The sequence below is a fragment of the Lissotriton helveticus genome, chromosome 10, assembly GCF_964261635.1.
Source record: "Lissotriton helveticus chromosome 10, aLisHel1.1, whole genome shotgun sequence".
NCBI classification, from domain to species: Eukaryota; Metazoa; Chordata; class Amphibia; order Caudata; family Salamandridae; genus Lissotriton; species Lissotriton helveticus.
In genome coordinates this window covers 937336980-937358357 of record NC_136071.1, presented here as the reverse complement: position 1 = coordinate 937358357, position 21378 = coordinate 937336980, and the positions used below count along the sequence as shown (strand labels likewise).

Here is a 21378-nt window from a genome sequence, read left to right as displayed (position 1 = left end):
GAAGGGGTGGGTCCACCTGAGCCATATAAAGAAGTTCCATGGATTACGAGAAAAGACTTTTGCTAAGGACTGCCTTATTCCTAAAGACTGCCTAAAAACAGACTTTGAACTCAAGCCTCCCCTGTTAGAGAAAACTCCGCAGCAGGAGTATAAAGAGAAACTCCGGTCTAGTAAAATAAGTCAGCCAGTTTAATTGTCTAAGTCCCTCTCGGGTGAAACGGTTAGACAGGTTCCTGACATGTATGAGATAGACCCCCACAGTGAGAGAGTTAGTCGAAACTCTAAAAGATGTATTATTGTTCTATGTTTTCTATTATTTTTGAGTCTTATGGTTACCTGCACAAGTTATGCATTACATTTATGTTTTCCAATTTCTAATGTACATATGTTTTCTAATGCTACAGTAGAGCACACATTTAGTGATCTGCCTCCTCACGAGCTATCCTATCGTCTCGCTATGCGTAATAACACATTCATCCGAATGTTACATTATTCACACCAGACCAGCAATGCCACTAATTGTTGGGTGTGTGGTCGACTTCCCCCTTTCCAGACACCGAAGGGAGTTCTGCCACTCTTTCCTTATCCGTTTTCACATAATGGTTCGTGTGGAGCATGGTCCACGTTAACGTCATCCTCCAATGATATGTCCCTTCTGAATAGAACATGTTTTCCAGACAAGCAGGGTCTTTTCCATAGAACAGGGTTAGATCTAGAAAATGAAGTGTATGATTTAGGTAATTATTCTTCGAATTTCATGGTCCTGAATGTTCAGTCCGATACTACTCCAGATTTGCCTGCTATTTCAGTACTACCAGTCAAAGGCGAATTATGTGTCAGAAAGAATGGTTCCGCACATGTAGGACATAGTGATTGTACTATTATTGTCGAGTATAGTGACAGTGGGAAATCTATCTTCAAAGCCTCACGTCATTCTTATTTTGTTTGTGGTCAGACCGCATATGTTCGTCTGCCCCTCGATTGGGATGGAAAGTATTGTCATTCCTAGGTATTGCAGTAATGATCATATTCAGTTGCTGCCTCTGTATACAATGTGGCCCTGCGATTTGCGGCATGTGTGCTACCTCTTGTATTCCTAGTCCTAAATCTCGTTCCAAGACAAATCGAGACGAGCAAATGATGCTATATGAAATGATAGATGGTATCATGAATATTGATGTTTCCTGATGGAAACGTAGGGCACAAGGAGGGAATGTGGAAAAGTAAATTTTGCCATGTTGTATGTGCCTACGTGTTCCCCATATTATGCTATATGTGCATGATCGATATGCATGTATTCCCCTCTGATCGATTAAAGACGCAATTACAGTTATGTCCATCTCTAGTATGCCAGTTTCCAGTCCTTGTGAAAGCAACGAATATTAGGCTTATGTAAACCTACGTTGCTACATTTTACAGTGTGCACGTTAACCCATTGAATTGTCCCCGTTTCTAGGCCTCAAAAGGGCCCGGACACCAGATTCAGCTCCTGTCTCCTGAACCCTCTCCGAGGAGCGATACAGCCCCCACCTGCATCCCTGACCCTTTGCTTACTTTCTGCCTCACAGTGCCCGGCTCGGCCTGGCTCTGCCTGCCAGTCTGCCAAGAGTATGTTATGATTCTAGTTATCAGTCCAGCCCTCCTTCTCTGCATTCCTAAGCTACTGCATCGCATCAATAGTTTCCGTCATGGTCTAGCCTTTATGTCTCCATGTAAGAGAAATACTGTATTAATATTCATAGAATATTCCTCGTACACGCAATACATGTAGAATTATGCACGCACCAGTCTTAGTGTCTAGTAGCCTTTGCCCTGATAACTTTTGGATTCTATCAATATGTACTCCAAACACCAGATACCAGATATGTCTTAGGTACATGTCGCTCTGACACTCCAGACTTTAGTCTCCTCTTCTAGCGCAGAAGTCATAGCCCCCAGTTCTCCCTGGTAACACGTCATTGCCCGTTTGCGCGCACCACTAGGTTAAAGGTCCCAGCTGCTCAGGTAGCCCCCTCCATGTTTCCGCCCCGTTTATGACACTTCTGTTACGTTTACATCACATGTCTATGTATACGCCCTGTACACGCCTTCTTGTTACATCATTTTGCCCTTATCTTTCGCGACTGCTACGAGTCACGCCTACTGCTACGCCTACTGTAATGAATGTAATGTATTTGTTTAAGTATATATACTGTGCACCCATATTAAAAGTTGCCAATTAGCCATCCTGACTTCCCTTGTCCCTTCCCTGGCAGCTGCCATCCCGTACTATTGCAGGCTGTCCTGTTCCTGTCCTTTATGCCTGATTAAAGCCTGTAGACTCAAGATACCTCGAATCCTGACTCTTATTTATTGAGCTATCTGTTTCATTCACTGTATTAAAAAATAGAACCGGTAATTAATTATTTATTTACCACAACACATTAGTCTAAATAATTGTATTAACTATTTGATTTAAAACAGCATTGAAACAGAACTAATGCAGAACTAACTGTGGAAACATTTTAACAACTCCAGCAAAAACAATATGCCCAATGAGAATGGTTTAAGTCAATCTTTTACCTGTTTTAAAGTAGTTGACAATCGAATCCCTTGTAATCCCGGGAATCTTGCAGGTGGAAAACACCATTCGGAATTGATCCATATCCATAGGTCGATTTCCAGCTTTATGTACAGGCAGCTTTTCTCTGTAAGGCAGAGAGATGTAACAAGAATACAGCAGTTTACCTTTTCAAACATGGAAATACAAAGCATCAAAAAACATATCAAAAATGTTCATTGTAGACAGTCAAATTAATTGCATCAGAACAGCTATATTAATGCATTCAGAATTTGTTTTAACAGAAGAGCAGATTGCTTGTTGTTCACAATCGTCATTAGCTTGCTGGGATTTTTTGTTATACCTTTCAGCCGACATTTAGCTAGTGGTAAAACATAGGGTAAACTGCAAGAAAAGGAGATGCTAGAAAGTTCAACTCATTTAGCAGTGAATGCTTTTCATTTAACTTTATTTTATCTGCCCAGGGCTCACGTGAAGTATATGCACAAAAAGTTATACAGCTGCTCTATCCGTGATTCGCGTTTATATTAAAACTGTTCTCATCAACTTGAATCAAAGTAAATCTTTCTATATATCACTAGTATCTCTTGCATTTCAATATCCCGCGTGAAAAAAAGGGATAGTACTGCATGTCTTTATCCTGTTTTCAGAATCTGCATTACTTTCTCGTTTCACCTTCAGTTGAGTTACTTGCAAAACAAATGGTCCACAGCTGGTCAAGTATGTGATCTTTATAGAGAGGCATAGGTACATGGGCACACATTTTTACAACTATCGCTATGCCACGCCCCTAGAACAGTATCGGTAGTGACATAGTTCCACCTTAGAGATCAGGGTGTGAAACAGTACAAGCTGCAAGAGAGAAGACTGAGGGGTGGGGTGGACTAGTAGGCAGGAAATGGACTGGGTGGGAACAATCAAATGCCAGATGTTAAGACAGGAGCTGAGTGGGGGCCTGGTCTCGGCGCCGCGCAAGATGGCGGCATAGGGACGTTTCTCTGCCACACCGGACCCTTCCTGAGAGCTTTTGGGTCTTCTTTCCTGGACTTTCACGACCGGAATTACAACCACCTTCTTCGGAACATGTTCGCCGTCGGATGAGCCGCTCCTTTTCATCCGCTGCACAGCGTTTCACTGTTTCCGCTACCACTACGTTTTTCCTCTCGAAGACGCCCGCCATTTTGAGGAAACCCGCTTGTTCTCACATAAGCGCTTCGAACCTACGACAGTGCGCTCACAATTATACAGGTTAGTCACTGTCTGTAGCTTGCCTGTTTCTTGATGGGAATTATGTTCGCCGATAGCTGAACAGTCCATTTAAGCGCCGCACCGCGTTTCAACTCTTCCGGGATTACTGCGTTTGCTCTTTGAAGATGCCCGCCATTTTGCTGTCACTCGCTTATTCCTCTGCAAACGCTTTGAGCCTTCGATAGTGTACTCAGTGAGGAAACAGCCTTTATGACCATGGTCTTTCTTTTCCTCCTCCACATTTCCAGTTTAATGTGTATTTTTCACTATTTTCACTTCAGTGCCAGTTTTCTTTGACGACTGACGTATTTGCCTGGGTTGTGACTTGTTCGCATGTCATGCCGGTCAATCATTTTTTGTTGTTTGCTGATTTGCTGAGCACTGCTACATAATTCCTGCGCCATTTGAATTGTGAATTCATTTCTATCATTATCATTGTGCAAACTGTTCATTACCTCAATGGTTTGCACTTTCTAACTCCTGGTGTCACCACAGCTTCGACTTTGCCATATTAACAGATTTTACTCTTCTTTGGATTCAGACTTCCAGTGTTCACTGTATCACCACTCTTTTATACCTTTTGCTTTATTTCCATTGTTCAGGATTTTGATGATGTTTCCAAACATAACTCAATCTATCTATCTATATAGTTTCCTGATGTGTCTTGGTGCATAATTTGATCCATCCTACTTGGTCTCCTGTTCTACATATATTCATTTGCCTCTGGTTGTCTGAACTGATGAACACTTTACTCTTCATTCTACTCCATATCTTCAGGAACATTTCTTCGCATGGGCAAACTGTGCAAACCAAAGTTAGTCTTTGTCTCTTCTCAGTCTCCACAAAAAGCATCCTTCCCAGTTTCCTCCAACGTCTCTGCAAACGTAGATAAAATGGCTGGGCTGGCTCCACATCGTTCTTCTTCAACACCATCGTCATCAAATAAATCCTCTCCTCCCAATGCTTCCTCCAAGCGTTTGAAGCAGGATCCTCCGTCTCCAGATAAACCATCATCTTCAATTTCTATGGAGTTGCTTTTAGAGGAGATTCGTATTTGCGCCCTTTTGTTGAAGATACCAGCAGAGATATGAAACTTTTAAAGGATAAATGGGCGTCCATGGATGCTAGAATCTCATTTGTGGAGCAACAAGTTTCAGAGGTTCAATATAACTCTCAACGTATTTCTTCCTTGGAGAATTCGGTCCGTGTTCTACACCAACATACTGAGGATTTGGAAAATAGGAACAGAAGGAATAATCTTCGCGTTTATGGTCTTCTGGAGCTTTTAGAGGGAGATGATCCTGTTACTTTTTTCACCATCTTCATTCCCAAGGTATTGGACATGCCTCCTACCACTTCTCTTAGTATCCAGAGAGCTCTTAGGCTTGGTCCGCGTTCATCTGACTCACAGAAACCAAGAGGTGTAATTATCCTTTTTTTTTAATTTACGGATCTCCTCTCGGTCCTTTCTGCTGCCAGATCTAAACGTCAAGTCTCCTGGTTGGATCAGAGAGTGTTCCTTTCCCAAGATGTCTCGAGTGCCACAGTATCCAGAAGGAAGGAGTTTCTGAATCTTCGTGCACCCCTACGTTCCTTGGGGGCTAGATATGGCCTATTTCATCCCTGTATTTTTAGGGTCACCTACCAAAATAAAACCTGGACATTTCAAGACCCTGATGAACTAAATAACTTTATTCATCTCCAGTCTAGTGGTGCCATGGATACGCCCACCTCTTCATGTGGCTGATCTCTCATCCTATTTGCTTGCTTATGTCGATTTTTCTTCTTACAGTATTTTTGCTGTTGTTCTCTGTTTAGTTTCTTCCTTTAAATGTTTTAGGTGCATTTTTACACTGTTAGTACTACCTTGAAAGTTTACGCATGCTTGTTTGGTATTTCATACGCATCTATTGTTATCACACCTTTCATTTTACCCTTTGGATATTTTACATATTGTATTGAATTCCTATCTCTTTGTTATTTCGTCTTCTATTCTCATGTTTGGCTCACTGAGTATTTTGTAGTGTATACCCTGTTGTTCTCTTTCTTATTGTTATTTCCCATTTTATACCCTTCGTAGACCTATCAAGTTCTTCCCCTTATCCCGCGTGGCTCCTTCCCTCCAACATAGATTCCTTATATTTTTCCTTGAGTCTGCGTGGGTCTACTCGTCAACTTTCCAATTTGTCTTTGTCCTGGTGCGGTTGGATTTCCTCCCTTTGCAAGGTCCATCTTGTAGAGTGTCGTCACTCCCCCACCTCCTCCTGTTTAATTTTTTCAGGTACGGTGTTTTCAGTCATCCTTTGGATATGTACTGTCTCTTCTTTTGCTCTCTTCTTTCCCTCCTTTCTTTCCTTTCCTTTCCCCTTCTCCTTTCTTTTCGATCCTGTTTTCTTTTCTCTGACTTTTTCCTGTTTTCTCTTTTCGGCTTTATGATGTTTTCATATTTTTTCCTGATTCTTAATGCTAATATGTTCACCTTCTTTGCAAATACAGAGTTATTTCCTGGAATGTAAAAGGTTTTAATAACCGTATTAAACGGCAGAGAGTATTATCTCATTTATCCTCTTCTACCCCCGATATTGTTCTTTAGCAGGAGACCCACCTTAATGATATTGAATCCCTTAAGTTAAAACGGAGCTGGGTCGGTACAGTTTTATTTTCTCCCTCTTCCAATAAATGAAATGGAGTTGCTATTTTAATTCATAAGAAATTGAAATGTAAAGTATTATTAGAAGAAAAAGATTCGGAAGGGAGATGGATTTTGGTTAAACTGTTGATTACCTCAATTTCTCTCACTGTGTTTAATATTTATGGTCCTACTCAACCTGACTGTTCATTTTGGCCTTTAATCACTAGCAAATGTATACAACACAAAGATGTTTTTTTTCTTTTAGGAGATTGTAATCAGATCATAGATCCATTCCTTGACTGCAAATCTACTGTTTGCTTCATCCCTCACAAACAATGTATAAACACTATACTCTAAACACATCTCTCCGACTCCTGGAGACTCACACATCCAGACACTTTGGATTACTCCTTTTTCTCACACCCTCATGCTTCCTCTTCTAGACTTGATTATATCTTTCTTTCTCCTTCTCTCACTCAATCTCTATTATCCTCCTCTACTGAACCTATTGTTATTTCAGATCATGCCCCCATTATAACGGATATGGACTTACTCCCTCCTCTTCCCAAATCTTCTCGCTGGTGCTTAATTCTGCACTCCTTACTGACCCTACTTTCTTTTCCTCATTTCATACTTTTACAATGACTTCTTTCAAATTAACTCTACTCCCACAACTCCTCTTCATATCCTCTGGGTTTCCTTCAAAGCTACTGCGAGAGGGTTTGTTATTGAAGGATGCAGTACCGAAACTGTTATGCTCAATATCACAGATGACATTCATCGCTCTTTAGATAAGGGCAAATCCTCACTTCTAATCCTCCTTGACCTCTCAGCTGCATTTGATACTGTCCATCATCCAACCCTTCTTAAAACTCTCAAAGATCGATTTGGTTTTGAAGGCACTGTACTCAAATGGTTCTCCTCGTTCCTCCATAACAGGTCAAAACAAATCAAGCTCAGTCATTGCCTCTCTAAACCTCAACCTATCTCACTCGGTGTCCCTCAAGGGTCTATCCTCTCCCCTACTCTATTCAATCTTTTCATGGAACCACTCACTCTCATTCTCAAACAAGCCAAAATCAGTTACCATCTCTATGCTGACGATACTCAACTATACTACAAGGTCAAATCCCACACTGACCTTCTTCACCTCAATGATACCCTATTTAAAGTCCAAACCTGGTTCCATCTCAATCATCTCAAATTGAATCCTAAAAAAACTGAAATCATCCTTTTCACTCCCAAAAACAATTCCCTTCCCATTCAACTCTGGATCAATGATATCAAAGCACTTAATTGCTCCCTCTCCACCTCAAACTCTGTCAAATCCCTAGGCATCAGTATTGATCATAATCTTAATCTCAACCCCCACATTAAAAATTCAGCCAAAAGTGCTCTTTTCACCCTTCACCACCTCAAAAAAATCAAACCCTTTATTCCTGCTGATGATTTCAATCGTTGTCCAATCTCTTGTCCTTTCAAGAATTGACTAAGGTAACGCCACACTTGCTGGCACCCCCAAAATCCATCTTGCACCGATTAAATCTGTTCTCAACCTAGCTGCCAGACTTATCTCTGACTGTAAAAGATTTGACCACATTTCTCCCATCCTCAAAAATCTCAACTGGCTCCCAATTGAAGGACGATCCCTCTACAAGATTGCGTGCATCACACACAAAGCTCTTCACCAAAACACCCCCTCTTACCTTTCAAACAAACTTTAGAAAGCAGGGTGCTCCAGGTCTCTGAGGAGCACTAACTCCCTTGTCCTGATCCCTCCCAAAATAAAAGGTAAAAAGACTCAATCACGTGCCTTCTCTGGAAATGCTCCTACTATTTGGAATGATATCCCCAAAAATCTTTGCTGCAACCCCTCTTACCCTCTCTTCAAAAAGAGACTCAAAGTCCTCCTCCTCAACAAATATTGGGGTACCTAATTTTTACTGATTCTGACCCTGCTCACTCCTTCTCTTATCTGGTTCATACCTCTACCCAACACCTCTCCCTCTTTTCACACTCTCACTCTCCTCCCTGATACCTCCTTCTAACACTTTACTTTCTATATTCATCATCCCCTTAAGTATCTCACTGTCTCTTTGCCCCCTTCCATCATTTAATTGCATAGATTTATCTCATGTGAACTGTCTACACATTGTTACTTGTACTTTGTATCTTAATTTGCTCTACTTCCCTGTAAAGCGCTCTGATACTCTTGGGTCCAGCAGCGCTATATAAAACCTTTTAAATAAATAAATAAATAAATAAAAATATCTCAAGGATCTTCCTTATGACTTCAATATTTAATTGTAGAAAATTTCTGTATATATTTGACGCTCCTTTTAGAACATAGTGATTGTCAGTAAATAGTGGTTGGTGAAGGTGAACCACGAGAAGTAGAGCGGACCCACGAAGTATTAATATGTTGAAGATATTCCCCAGAATTAGCTCTCCAGTGCACACGGGTTTGATCCCCATTGTCTTGCTTTGTTTGATTATAGTTGTTTTGACTCGTTATGTTCGCTTTAATTTTTGGCACTAGCTGCCTGCAAAACGGCTAACCCAAAACTTCTGCAACACCATGAGGGGTGCGCAGAAAAGGCACCCTCAACTTTTCAGTAGCCTGCCTTGCCCTTAGACTCCTCAGACCGCCCCTTCCCAGGATCCTTCAACAACTGAATGCACTATGCGTTCTGAAGCCAAATCAGCACTGCCTAAATTAAGTCCCCAATAGTTTGGGGCGACTATACGGTGTGTATGAGACTGCTTGTGCACTATTGTAAAAACGTGACCTCACTTGACATTACATTAAACACATCTGGGCACGCAGTGAAACACTGGAAGGCTTTTTCCTCTGGTCTGCTTCTTGCTGTCAGTCGATTCTGTTTTGTGTGGGGCTTCCGATTTTTGTAATGCTAGCATAATAAAAATAACTTGCCGCTCGCGTTTCCAAAAGAATTAATGGATTTTGTTCTAACAGACATATTTGAAGTGTGCAACACATGTTCATGATAAACCACTTCAGGTAAGAGGAGGCAGTAATTTTGATAAGAACAACCTGGGGTAAAACTTTCCCGAGCAGCTATGGAGAGCTATGGTATACGGTACCAAGAAGACTACCTCTCGGCACTGGGTGAAAGAGTTCCAACTGAGGTTCTATGACAAACGTACATTTTTAGAAAAGTACGTTGTTTGAAGGTGTGGATCGAAGGGCAGTCTAGCTGCACAGCACCGGACACAGCAGAAGAGAGTTCCTCCTTGCCATGATCCTGAATTGATCTTGCTAGGAAGGATTAACAATGGTGGTGACGCCACTGAAAAGTGTGCCCGGCTGGTCATAGGATGTCATATGCTAGAGCTAAAGTCAAAGCGCTTTCTGTTCAGGTTCCGGTTATGGAGACCAAAAAGCGCAGGAGGGACAAGTAGAGATTACTATGAGAGATTCTTTCCTACCTCATCAGGGTCCGGTGTTGTTTTCCCCTCGATCCTGCGCAAACACATAGGTTGCTGAAGCGTTAAGTATGGCAGTCAAACCATGAACCACCACTAGTGCTTACATTTCATCACACTCCTTTCCTGTGCGCTGTACACAGAAAGGATCTGCAGTGACCAGCAGAGGCAGCCAGGCAGGACGAGCGGATGCCGTTGCCATGTGTGTAAAATAACACATGCAATTTAAAACGAGTTTTCTTGTGTCGGTATATTATAACTATTGCTATTTGTAACATTATAAATGCAAGCCTTCATAATGTTTTTACAACTGCAATGTGGCAGAAGAAGAATGAGGCAATATTATTGCAACAAGTACTTGCTCAGTGCTTTTATATTCCTTTACAGAGCTTTTACAAATGAGATTCCCAGCTCCAACTATTCCAACTGCTGGCTTGTGAGCTTTTTTTCTGGGATTAGGTGAGTTTGGGTGGCATTCCTACGGGTGTGAGGGGACTGCAACTCATTCTCAATCTTACCAATAGAACTTCTGACAATATAAGTCTGAATGGTTCTGGAAAAAAAACTGAAGTAGTCAAAACAAATTCTTGTCCTATGCGTACACACCTGTTCTAGCAAATGGACTCTCCAAGTTCCTCAGCCAAACGATTCCCATTAATGTTATTGTAAGAAACCTGGGAATAATCTGTGATGCTTCAGCCTTAACTTTCAAATCGAGTATGTAGTAAAGATCAGATTTTTCAAAATTAAACTATTAAAAAAAACCTTACTGAACATCTAAAAAAAACTACACTTTGGCGGTAGGGCACTCGTCAACCCCTGAAGACTCTGGCCCCAATTACTTCCAGGCCAAAATAAAAAAAAGACATTGTTCTCATCCAATTCAATCAACTCAACAGGAGAAAACATCTGAGTCAGTTCAAAAACAATACAAACGTAACATGAGATCTACAGTTGCAGACCACCTATTCACAATTCCCCAGTTCTCATTACCTTCTTGAGCAAACTAAAAACACATCTTTTTCAACGCTAACACACCTCGACACCCTGACCTCAGCGACCCACTGAAACCTGGTTTGTCCCTGGTCAATAGTTCAAGTTCAAGTTCAGGAATTTATATAGCGCGCTACTCACCCAGAGGGTCTCAAGGCGCTTGGGGAGTGGGTTCATTATTTATCGAATAGCCAGGTTTTAAGTTCTTTTCTGAAGGAGATGTGGTATAGACAACCGTAATACTTCACTCACATACCTATAGGCCCTAATGCAAAAACCTCAAGTGCTGTCATTCTATTCTGGCCTCAGAGAGCAACTGCTGTATGAGGGTCCATCTCCGAGCATCTTGACCTCATTATCTTTGAATGTGACTTCTCTACTGAATTGCCACCTTAAAAGTGAAATCCTTGTAACTGCATATGCTGTTTCCTTCCGCATTTCTACACACAATCGAAGCACCATAAGGAGATTCTTTCGAGATCCTAGAAGCAAATAAAGTGTGATGAGTGTTCCATGCAAGCAAATGAACATAAATACCCTTCTGAAACCAGCCCCCTTTTAGAGTTCCCTTTAAATTCCATTGATTGCTGCTCTCTGGTCTGTAATAAATTATAGCGCCTCAGATTGAGGCATTTGGTGGAATAACTGTACATTTTCATGTTTTTTCATAATGTGACAAACCCTAGGAGGATTGAATTATTGAAAGGCATTGGAGTGGTTGCAAAAGAACTCCACTGACTCTCCAAGAGGATAGCATGACATTTCCAGGGAGTTTACCTGATCTGACATGCAGAGTAGGACTTGGCAACATTATGTTTGGTATATTTAAGAGCAGAGACATAGTCAACAAATGAGATGGCATGAATAAGGAAGAACTTCACCCTCTTGAGACTGTCCCATCCTAATTCTCCTTACGTCTGTTGCCAAAATGCTACTGTATTCCCAAATCACTGAATTCAAAGATGCTGCTTCAGTGATCCATGGTGCCCAACTCTTTTACTATCACATCTCTTTGCTCCTCCTCTCAGTCATGTACTCTGTGGACTCTATATTCAACCCAGTCTGTCTATACAGATATTGTATCTTGCCAGCATCAACAATACCACTGTCTTACTGGTGTCAACCCTTTACACTCCTACATGAAACACTGCTGGAGAATAGGTTTTGTGGGTTAGTTTCAGCTGAATCGCATTTATTGGAACCATCAGCCTAAAATACTTTGGTTGCTAAATAAAGGCCTGTGCAGACAACATCTCATTTATTTTTCTTCCGTTAAGAGACTTTCTGACAATCTGTTGACTCCTAGGCATTGAGATTGTCGGAAAGGTTTCATTGGTGGCAAATCTCACTACACTGTTTGTTATATGTCATTTTCTACTGACTACTCAAGCGTGGGGAAATGGAAGAGGGACAGGGTTTAAGATAACTGTAAAGTGAATATATACTTATTTTGTTACATTCGAGTTTGTGTCAGTGTTCTTGTTAGGCAATCAGCTAAGTTGCAGGAGAATGAAAAATTTCCTAGCTAACGTAACAGAAAGTTTCAATTCTATTAAGGACTCGGAGGCGAGGATTATGCCTTCATTCCTCACTTTATTCCACAGCAGCAAGAAGGTATACAACAAACTACTTTTCCCATGAACCATCGGGAATAAGTAGGCAAAAAACAAACATGGCAACAACCAATCAGAGTCCAAGTCCATATCCAATCAGAGGTAAGCAATCCCATATAGTCCAACACCAGTATCCATTCCTCCTCTTTCTGAGCGGGACGACAGCTGGATCGCCCACGTCAGACATCTTGTTTCTGGGAGTCAGAACCTGCAACAACAGGAACGTATTACTCATGGAACAGGAAAGAGCAATAATCATTGCATAAGGTACAACACAGTAGAAAAGTCACGGCGCAACCGTAGTAGCAGCCATAATACAATGCAGTAGCAACATGACCAATGTCTGAAAAACAGCTACTTACGTCCATACGGGGAGGGAATTCTGCTCTCTGAGGAACGGGCGGGATAATCCTCGCCTCCGAGTCCTTAATAGAATTGAAACTTTCCGTTACGTTAGCTAGGAAATTTTTCATTCTATGTCAGGACTGGAGGCGAGGATTATGCTTGTTCAAAGCTTGCCCACAACCAGCTGAGCCATATTCAGAACTGGCTTAAACTAGAACCTCTTAAACGTAGAGTCCGAAGACCAATCCGCCGCATTAAGGATATCCTCCAGGCACGCCCCCAAGCTAAACGCTATCGAGGCCATGGCCCCCGGAGCGGAATGCGCACCAAAGTGCTGTAGACTTATGCCAGCCTCCTGCATCACCCACCTGACCCATCTGGCAATGGTGGGAGAAGAAACCGCCTTGAAGGGCTTCCGGAGCGAAATCAATAATTGGCGCGCCCCGGGAGGGCGAAACTCCTCTGTCATCTCCTCGTAAGCTTTTAGGCCCTTGACCACGCACAATTTCGGAGAGTCTGGAAATGCTGGGTAGGAAATAACCCTGGTATGGCACTTAGTGCGCCGCTGAAGAGTACAAGCTACGCCCTCAGGAGAAAAAATCCTTCCCGAAATGTCCAAGGCCCGGACATCCGAGACGCGTCTGCAGGAAACCAGGCAAAGGAGCATAGCCAACTTCGCAGATAACTCCTTCCGCGTGAGGAACCGGTTAGGTTGCCAGGACAAAAAAAGGTTAAGGACCTGATTAACGTCCCAAAGAGCCGAGTAGCGAGGTTCCGGCGGAAGCGATAGTCGTATGCCATGCAACAGTTTACAGACCAGGGGATGTTCCCCAACCGGGGTACCATTCACGGGATGTGGCCGGACGAGATCGCTGACCTAAAAGTATTGATGGATCTATAGGCAAGTCCGTCAGAGGCCAGATGCGCCTAAAAATTCACCACGACAACCATGTCGGCGACCAGGGAATCGTAAACCCGTCGCACACACCAACGGGACCATCTGCCCCATGCGGACCGGTATCGCTTAACCGTGCTGTCCGCCCAAGCCTTGGCGATGAGGTCCTCAGCCGCTCTCGAAAGGCCCGGGGCTTCCCATCTACCCCGGAAATCCGCCACGCCATCAGAAACAGCGACTTCGCCAACACCAGTGGGTGAGGATCCCCCTCGGGACCCGTGAGGAGAGAGCGAAACTGGGGGAGTAGGATTGGAAAATCCCACGAAAGTTCCAGTAGAACTGGAAACCACACTTGCAACCTCCAAACAGGGGAGATCATCACCACGTCCGCTCTCTGCCGCCGCACTTGAGCCGTGGAGCGCGTGATCATCGCGAAAGGGGGGGAACGCATACCCCCGTTCCAGACTCCAGTCCTGGAGGAACACGTCCGTGGCTGCCGCCAGGGGGTCCGGCCTCCAGCTGAAGAACCGGAGAAGCTGACGATCCAAACGGGACGCGAAGAGGTCCGCAGAGGACGGGCCCCAATGATCCTTCAATGCCGCAAAAATGGCTGGGTCCAGCTTCCACATGTTGGAATCCCGGAAGTGCCGCGACTGAAAGTCCGCTTCCACATTGTTCCGGCCCGGAAGGTACTCGGCCGTGACCGAAATCTGATTGTCCAGGCAATGCTGCCAGAAGCTCGCCGCCAGATCCGAAAGGACTCTGGATTTGGTGCCACCCAGGTGATTGACATACCGGACCACCGAGATGTTGTCCATTTTCAGGAGAACACAAGACTGTACCCAGTCTTTCGTCCAACACCGCACGGCAAACAAGCCTGCCAAAAGCTCCAGACAATTTATGTTTAATTTCTGTTCTTCTGGAGACCACAATCCTCCTGTGGATAACTCGCCGCAACATGCGCCCCAGCCCAGCCTGCTGGCATCGGACTCTATGACGAGATCCGGAGTGGACCCGAAGATTGCCCGCCCATTCCAGGCTTCCATATGGTCCAGCGACCACTGAACCTCGGCCTTCACCTCGGGAGTCAGACCCACTCTGTGAGAATACGGGAACCCTTTCCGAAGGAAGTATGCTTTTAACTGCTGCAGGGCCCTGTAGTGGAGAGGGCCCGGGAAGATGGCCTGGATGGAGGCCGACAGGAGGCCAATCACCCGTGCAATCTGGCGGAGGGACACTTGACCCCTGGCCAGCAACCGCCGCAACTCGTGACGGATCTTGGGAATTTTCCGAGCCGGAAGACTGAGAGTGGAGGGCGTCGAGTCGATGACGAACCCCAAGAATGTAAGTGACTGGGTCGGCTGCAAGAGGGACTTGTCTTTGTTGATTACAAAACCAAGGTCCTGGAGAAGACCCACGGCCATCTGAAGTTCAACTTCCAGACGACGCGGACACGACGCCATCAACAGAAGATCGTCTAAATACACAATCATCCTGACCCCCCTGGCCCTCAAGAACTCCACCCCTGGCTTCAGGACCTCGGTGAAGCACCACAGTGCCGACGAGAGGCCGAACGGGAGGGAGGCAAACTCGTAGACGCAGCCGCCCCAGAGGAACTGCAGAAATCTCCAGTGTGGCGGAAAGATGGGGACCACCAAATATGCGTCCTTGAGGTCCAAACGGACCATCCAATCGCCTGGACGTCCCCCAAGATTTGACGGGGAAAAAAGGTGAACACTCACCGGAGTTTGTACTGGTGGAACCGCCGCGGTATCCTCTTCCTTTTCCTCTGCGACCTCTCGTAGGATAGAAATTCCCAAAACGGGACTGGTCCTGCTGCTGACCGGAGCCTCTCTGGTTACCCTGTTGGTGACCGCGACCGGCCGGGCGGCCCCTGCCTCGGCCGGCCCCGTGAAAAACCCGGGGGAAAACTTTACGAATAGTAGTCTGGGCCCTATCAAGGGACGTGAACTTATTCACGAACTTGCCGAGCTCCCTCACAAAGGGCTTGCCAAAAAGACCACCCTGAGCTACTGCCCTAGCCTCAGAGTCCGCCAGGTCGCCCAACTTGGGGTCAACCTTGATGAGGAGCGACCTGCGGCGCTCAGTAGAGAGCGCGCAATTGGCATTGCCTAAGAACACTATCACTCTCTGAGCCCAATTGGACAGCATCTCCAGACAGATGGTGGATCCAGAGGCCTTGGCCTCTTCAGCCATGTCAAGGATCTTCGTAGCAGGGCCAAGGACATCCAACAACTTTACCTATCAATCCCCTTCCTCAGGTCGCGGATACATTTCTGCAGGAAGGTATGCATTCTGGGCTCAATATCCGGCGTGAGAGCTACTTTACCCTCCAAGGAGGGACGGGGAAACTCCGCCCGAAGGCAGTTGCGAGCCTCCTTCTCCAGAGGCTTGCGGATATGCTCTGCCACATAAGTGGCCACCTTCTCCCCCGGAAACCACTCCGAAGAGCGAGGATGAATAATATTGTTGGGGTCCAACATATCGGAGATAGCCGGCGGGGGAGCGGAGGAACCTTCTGGCTTGGAGGGACCGGGATCAGAAGCGGAAGCGGAATTCCCGGCAGCAGCGGAGGGTTGAGGCAAGGCGGAAGGCACCGCCGTAAGGCCCGCTCGGCTTTCCAAAAATGCCTGGCGCAAGCGATCAAAAGCATCGACATCCACGCCAGGGGTCTGGGCCCTCTTGGGTGGAGGGGAGCTCCCTGGGGCGTCAACAGTGGGTGGGGCCAGAGCGGAGGGTGCCCCAATGCGCTGCTCTAAGCGCAAAAAGGCATCAGAGATCTGACGGGAAAGCCGATCTTCCAGGGGAGACATAGCCTGCCCCACGGCTTGGTAAATGGACTCATCCACAGCATCATAAAATGCCTCCCCCCATGGCATCTCTGAAAGGGGGTCTTCCTCCTCGGGACAGGCATCATAGTACTCCATACCACCACAGATAACACTAGGACAAGGGCAGGTAGGCACACACACAGCCGGGTAGGCCGGACAGGATCTGCAAAGGCACTGTAAAGGCCGCTGGTGGGGCCCAATAATGTATGACAGCTGGGTGTCAGCTAAATGCACTGGCAGTCACAAAACCGCAATCGAGGGCAGCCTGAGCCCCAGGGGACAACTCTGCTGGCAGCCAATTCAACAGACACACCCCTGTGCCAGAGGGGCGCTCGCCGGTCTGGGTCTAGTCGCCTGTTTTGCCAAGGCAGGCCAGTACTGGACCTCCAATGAGGCGTTAAGGACCGCAATACTGACTCCCCCACCGCGTATTCAGGTGGCGGGTAAGAAGCAACGCGGCAAACAGCAAATCACCCGCTTTAGCTGCTACACCACACGGGCGTCTGTCCTCAGACCGGGGCCTTGGGAGTCGGAACGCGCGCGCGACGTTCGAATGCCCAGAAGAGCCCGAACGACGCGGAGCGCCTCAGACGACCTCCGCGCCCTCTAGCGGCGGGAGGTCCACCGAGACACGCCAGCAATCCGTCGCGTAGGGTTGAGGGGAAAAAAACGCAACCTGTGACGCGACCAAAAGAAACACCCCAAACGGCAACGAAAACGTGACCCCCATCAGAGGTTCAACGCCAGCGCCCGCACAAGAAAGAAACACCACACCGAGGGAATCAGCGCGAAAGCGCTCCCCCCCCCATGCAACAGCAGTGCGGGACACTCAGCGATCCCAGCGCAAAGCGAACATGCACAGGCATCGTTAAAACAGTAAACAGTAAAACAAAGTATAGAGAGCACTTATCTCTGCTGCGGAGCAGCAAAGAAAGAGGAGGAATGGATACTGGTGATGGACTATATGGGATTGCTTACCTCTGATTGGATATGGACTTGGACTCTGATTGGTTGTTGCCATATTTGTTTTTTGCCTACTTATTCCCGATGGTTCATGGGAAAAGTAGTTTGTTGTATACCTTCTTGCTGCTGTGGAATAAAGTGAGGAAAGAAGGCATAATCCTCGCCTCCAGACCTGACATAGAATTATATCTGTGTCTGTTGTTGTCACACCCACTGCTAGTCCCCATACAACCACCAAGTTGTTACTAAGTTTCATTCTTGGTATCCATCTCCATTTGTATTGCCTAGCAGTTGCGGTGAAGAAGGGAATCTAAACATGGCTGTGCTGTGTCTGATGTTTGATGCAAACGTAGGTGTATTTTGGAAAAATGTGTTAGACTCTACCTGCCAGTTCTAGAGGCGGCATGCAATAAGTCCTTCACCTCCTCTGATCAGCCATGCCTGCCATTCGAGACAGGAGCGGCAAAACAATTTTGGAACTTCAGTGTCTCCAGTATAACTACTGAAAGCTGAGAAGCAGAGAAAAGCATGCAGCTCACAACTCCTGGGCCACTAAGAGAAACAGCTTTTAGGTCAATAATGGCATGGCTTAACAGTACCTACGCAAGTTTTCCATCTCAATGCCTAGAAAGCCCCAAGAAAACGCACTTTGTGTCTCAAAACATTCCTCATACCATCTTGCTTCTCTTCCAACAATGTCCCTCTTATCAAGAATCTGCCCCATTAAAACATTCCCAGGATCCCCTTGTACTTCACCACTGACCACTGTTGCATTGTGGGGCTGCTCCAATAACTCACCATGGATCCTTTAGTGCACTTCCCAGTGTATCCCCACACCTCACTCCCAGGGGATCAACGCCTTAGCTAAATGTGCCTACATTTCTACAATCCCACATTTATCCTGTTCTTTATTGCATCTCACTGTGATCCATTCCTAAACTTACCCTGTGGACTGGCATTCAGCTCCATTTTTTGCTGCAGAAGCTGAGCATGTTACCATGTGGTGACTTGTAGATTATTTGCTCTGGCTATGCAACCTGTAGCATGAATGAGCCTGTGATGCAGACTCTGGAAATCCTAAAGATCCATGCAAGTCCAGAGCTATGGCAATGTTAAGTCCATACTGTGTTCCAAGGTTGTGGTGCTGTCTTTATACGTTTTATAAATGTAGACAACAATAAATTGCTCAAACTAGCAATAAAGTGATGTTGAAGAGCTGTAATATTTCTAATGAGTACATGTGAACTAAACCAAAACTTAAAAATATGTTAAAAGACGTTCATATGTTGTTGCAGAATTTCTTACTTTCTAAGTAGGTCCCAGAACTGCAGGGTAAGCCAAACTGCGATGGATCCTCTTTCGAGTTGCGTGCCTTCCTGAGCAGGCCAGTAATGTTCAAGATAGGGTGCTGGCCCTCCAAAATTCACATTTACTTGGGAGGGAAAACGACTATCAAGATATGCAGAATTCAGCCACCACTCCTCCAGCTGGAAGTAAGACATGTAGATTATGAAGATTGCTGTGTTGGTGCAGTTTGATGTGCACAATCTGTGTGCTGCTGTTAATTTATGCACTAAACACAGTATTTCTGCTGAACTTTAACTGAAGTGTGCATGGAGCATCAGACAGCACTGGACAGTGAATCTCAGACTTTCAAACACGTTGACCCACAGCTGTCGTTCTGGTTTGCCTAGCTCCACATTACCCTCTTAATGTGCGCAAATTGGCTAAAATAAGCATTTCACAAATGTTCTTGTACACACGTAAAAGGAGTCATCCAATGAAAAGAAAAGGGAACTGTTCTCTTTATTCAGTCCTGCATCACTAACAAGCCTCAACAGTGAGCAATCTACAATGTTCCTTTCTTTGATGACATCTGCCTCGGTTTCCAGACATATTAAAAAAAAAAAAAAGAAAATGTAGACACTGTCTCGGTAGATGATTATTAGCCTTCGTGGAAAGCTAAAGGGGAATTTGAGGATTTGAAAAAGGTGGCTAATGCCAGTCAGTCATTACATTTAGGTAACCCACTGTGCGTATCCATGCGTTGCAGGATCCCATAAAAGTTACACCATTACTTCAAAGCAGCCCACTCAGAATTATGATACAGAGCACATTCCCCCTTCACCTTGGTTGAGCCAGAGCACGCAACATCTGCATCTTTTAGAACCAGAAGTGATTATACTATTTTGTTAATGGTAAAACAAAATCTGTTTTTGACATTTGTGTATATTATTACAGCAGAAAGTCTAGAATACATTGTCCAGGAATCAGGTTAATGACTAGTCAACATTTTTTAAGACCATCAAAGTCTATTGTGGGTGTTTCAAGGAGTGAGGTATTTGTTCAAGGCAGTGGCTAACAGTTAGGAAGGCGACGTTGAAACGTTTAGCAGGTGTGATGGGACCTCGTCTTGGGAAGCACAGAACTATTGATGGGACTTCCTGCTGTGACAGACTTCACTGTTTCAGTGAAGGAAAAGGGGGTGCCAGTGGCTCTTTTGGAGACAGACTGTGGATTTCAGGTGTTGCTATACAGTAAAAGTGGGTGGATACAACTTGCAAAAGGAATCCTTGTAAACCAGACCATATAGTGAAACAGCAGTTTAGACTGGTCTTAGGAGCATCGCATAAGGGAACGGATATGCAGTGAAATGGAATCAGGCAGACAAAAACACAATTACGGATAACTGCATATCACCCATACCTCCAAAATTAGAAAAACACTAACATAAAATTAAGATAAGCTAAGCACAAAAATCCAGCAATCTGATAACAACGGAGAATCTTATCCAATTGAAAGAGTACCAAACAATGCAGGAATTCACATGAAAAGCATAGGAGCTTAATATATAAGGGGCAAGCAAATGTTTTGCAACACAACAGGTGTTCCATCTAAAAGAACTATCAGCAGTTATTTTGGATTCTGTTTGTACATCTGAGCTGACTGATGTATAGAGCAACATAGATAATATTTGCCTACATCAACTAGGATGTGACCAACGTTTTTTACTGAAAACTGATGATTCCCAAAACGGATAGTTGGTAAAAAGAATTCAACATTTTGATGCTGATAATATTTTATAGCGGATTCTACCTGAACCCTCATGAACGCCAACATGGTCATATACTTCAATAATAGTTACTGCTTTATTAGGCATAGGTTCGCCCAAAAAAAAAGCAAAAGGAGATTCCTGTACAATGGTTCGTGGCATGGAGCGGATTCGCTTGTATTGCAGGCATTAAATCTTAGACTGGCCTAGAGGAAGCGCACTTCTTCCCATCACTTATTAATAATTATTTAATAGTTTTATATAGCGCTAGCTAGACCCGAAGTTATCAGCGCGCTTTACAACAGTAAATGTTCACATCAAAGATAAAAAGTATATAAAGAGCAGCTGAGTCACATCAGATCAATTCAGATGTTGAGCACGAGAGAGGAAAGACAACAAGGAAGGGGTATAAGAGGACTGGGAGCAGAAAGTCTGCTCAATTGGATGATAGATGACCCGTTAGTTGAGAGGCCGGTTTAGGACGAAGTTAGTTGTCTCTTGAAGCTCAAGAAGGAAGGGTTTGTAATGTCGTCCTTCAAATAACGACATACACGTGGAGGTCTATTCAGGAGCATTTATTAATACATCTGCTCTCTACCCCGTCCTGCTCCTAACTGCCCCTTTCCTGCGCCTGCCCCTCCTCTTCCTGTAACTCCCCGACTCCACCTCCTCAAACACTAGACTGCATCTTACATTATAACATCTCCCCCTTTCTTAACAACAAAGAAATTAAAGTCCTGACTTGGTCATAATTCTTCAATCAGCCGTACAGGTCGGC

General features: G+C 44.8%; 1 protein-coding gene across 2 annotated transcripts in view; it reads right to left on the bottom strand.

Annotated features, from left to right (window-relative positions):
• The window catches only part of CROT (carnitine O-octanoyltransferase), a 498400-nt gene that overhangs the window by 313860 nt on the left and 163162 nt on the right, over positions 1-21378 (bottom strand). For both annotated transcript variants that reach the window (XM_078663596.1, XM_078663597.1), the window contains exons 4-5: positions 18854-19035; positions 2563-2687 (exon numbers count right to left, since the gene is read on the bottom strand). In XM_078663596.1, coding sequence (XP_078519722.1) covers positions 2563-2687; positions 18854-19035 — 307 coding nt within the window. The remainder of the gene's footprint in view (positions 1-2562; positions 2688-18853; positions 19036-21378) is intronic.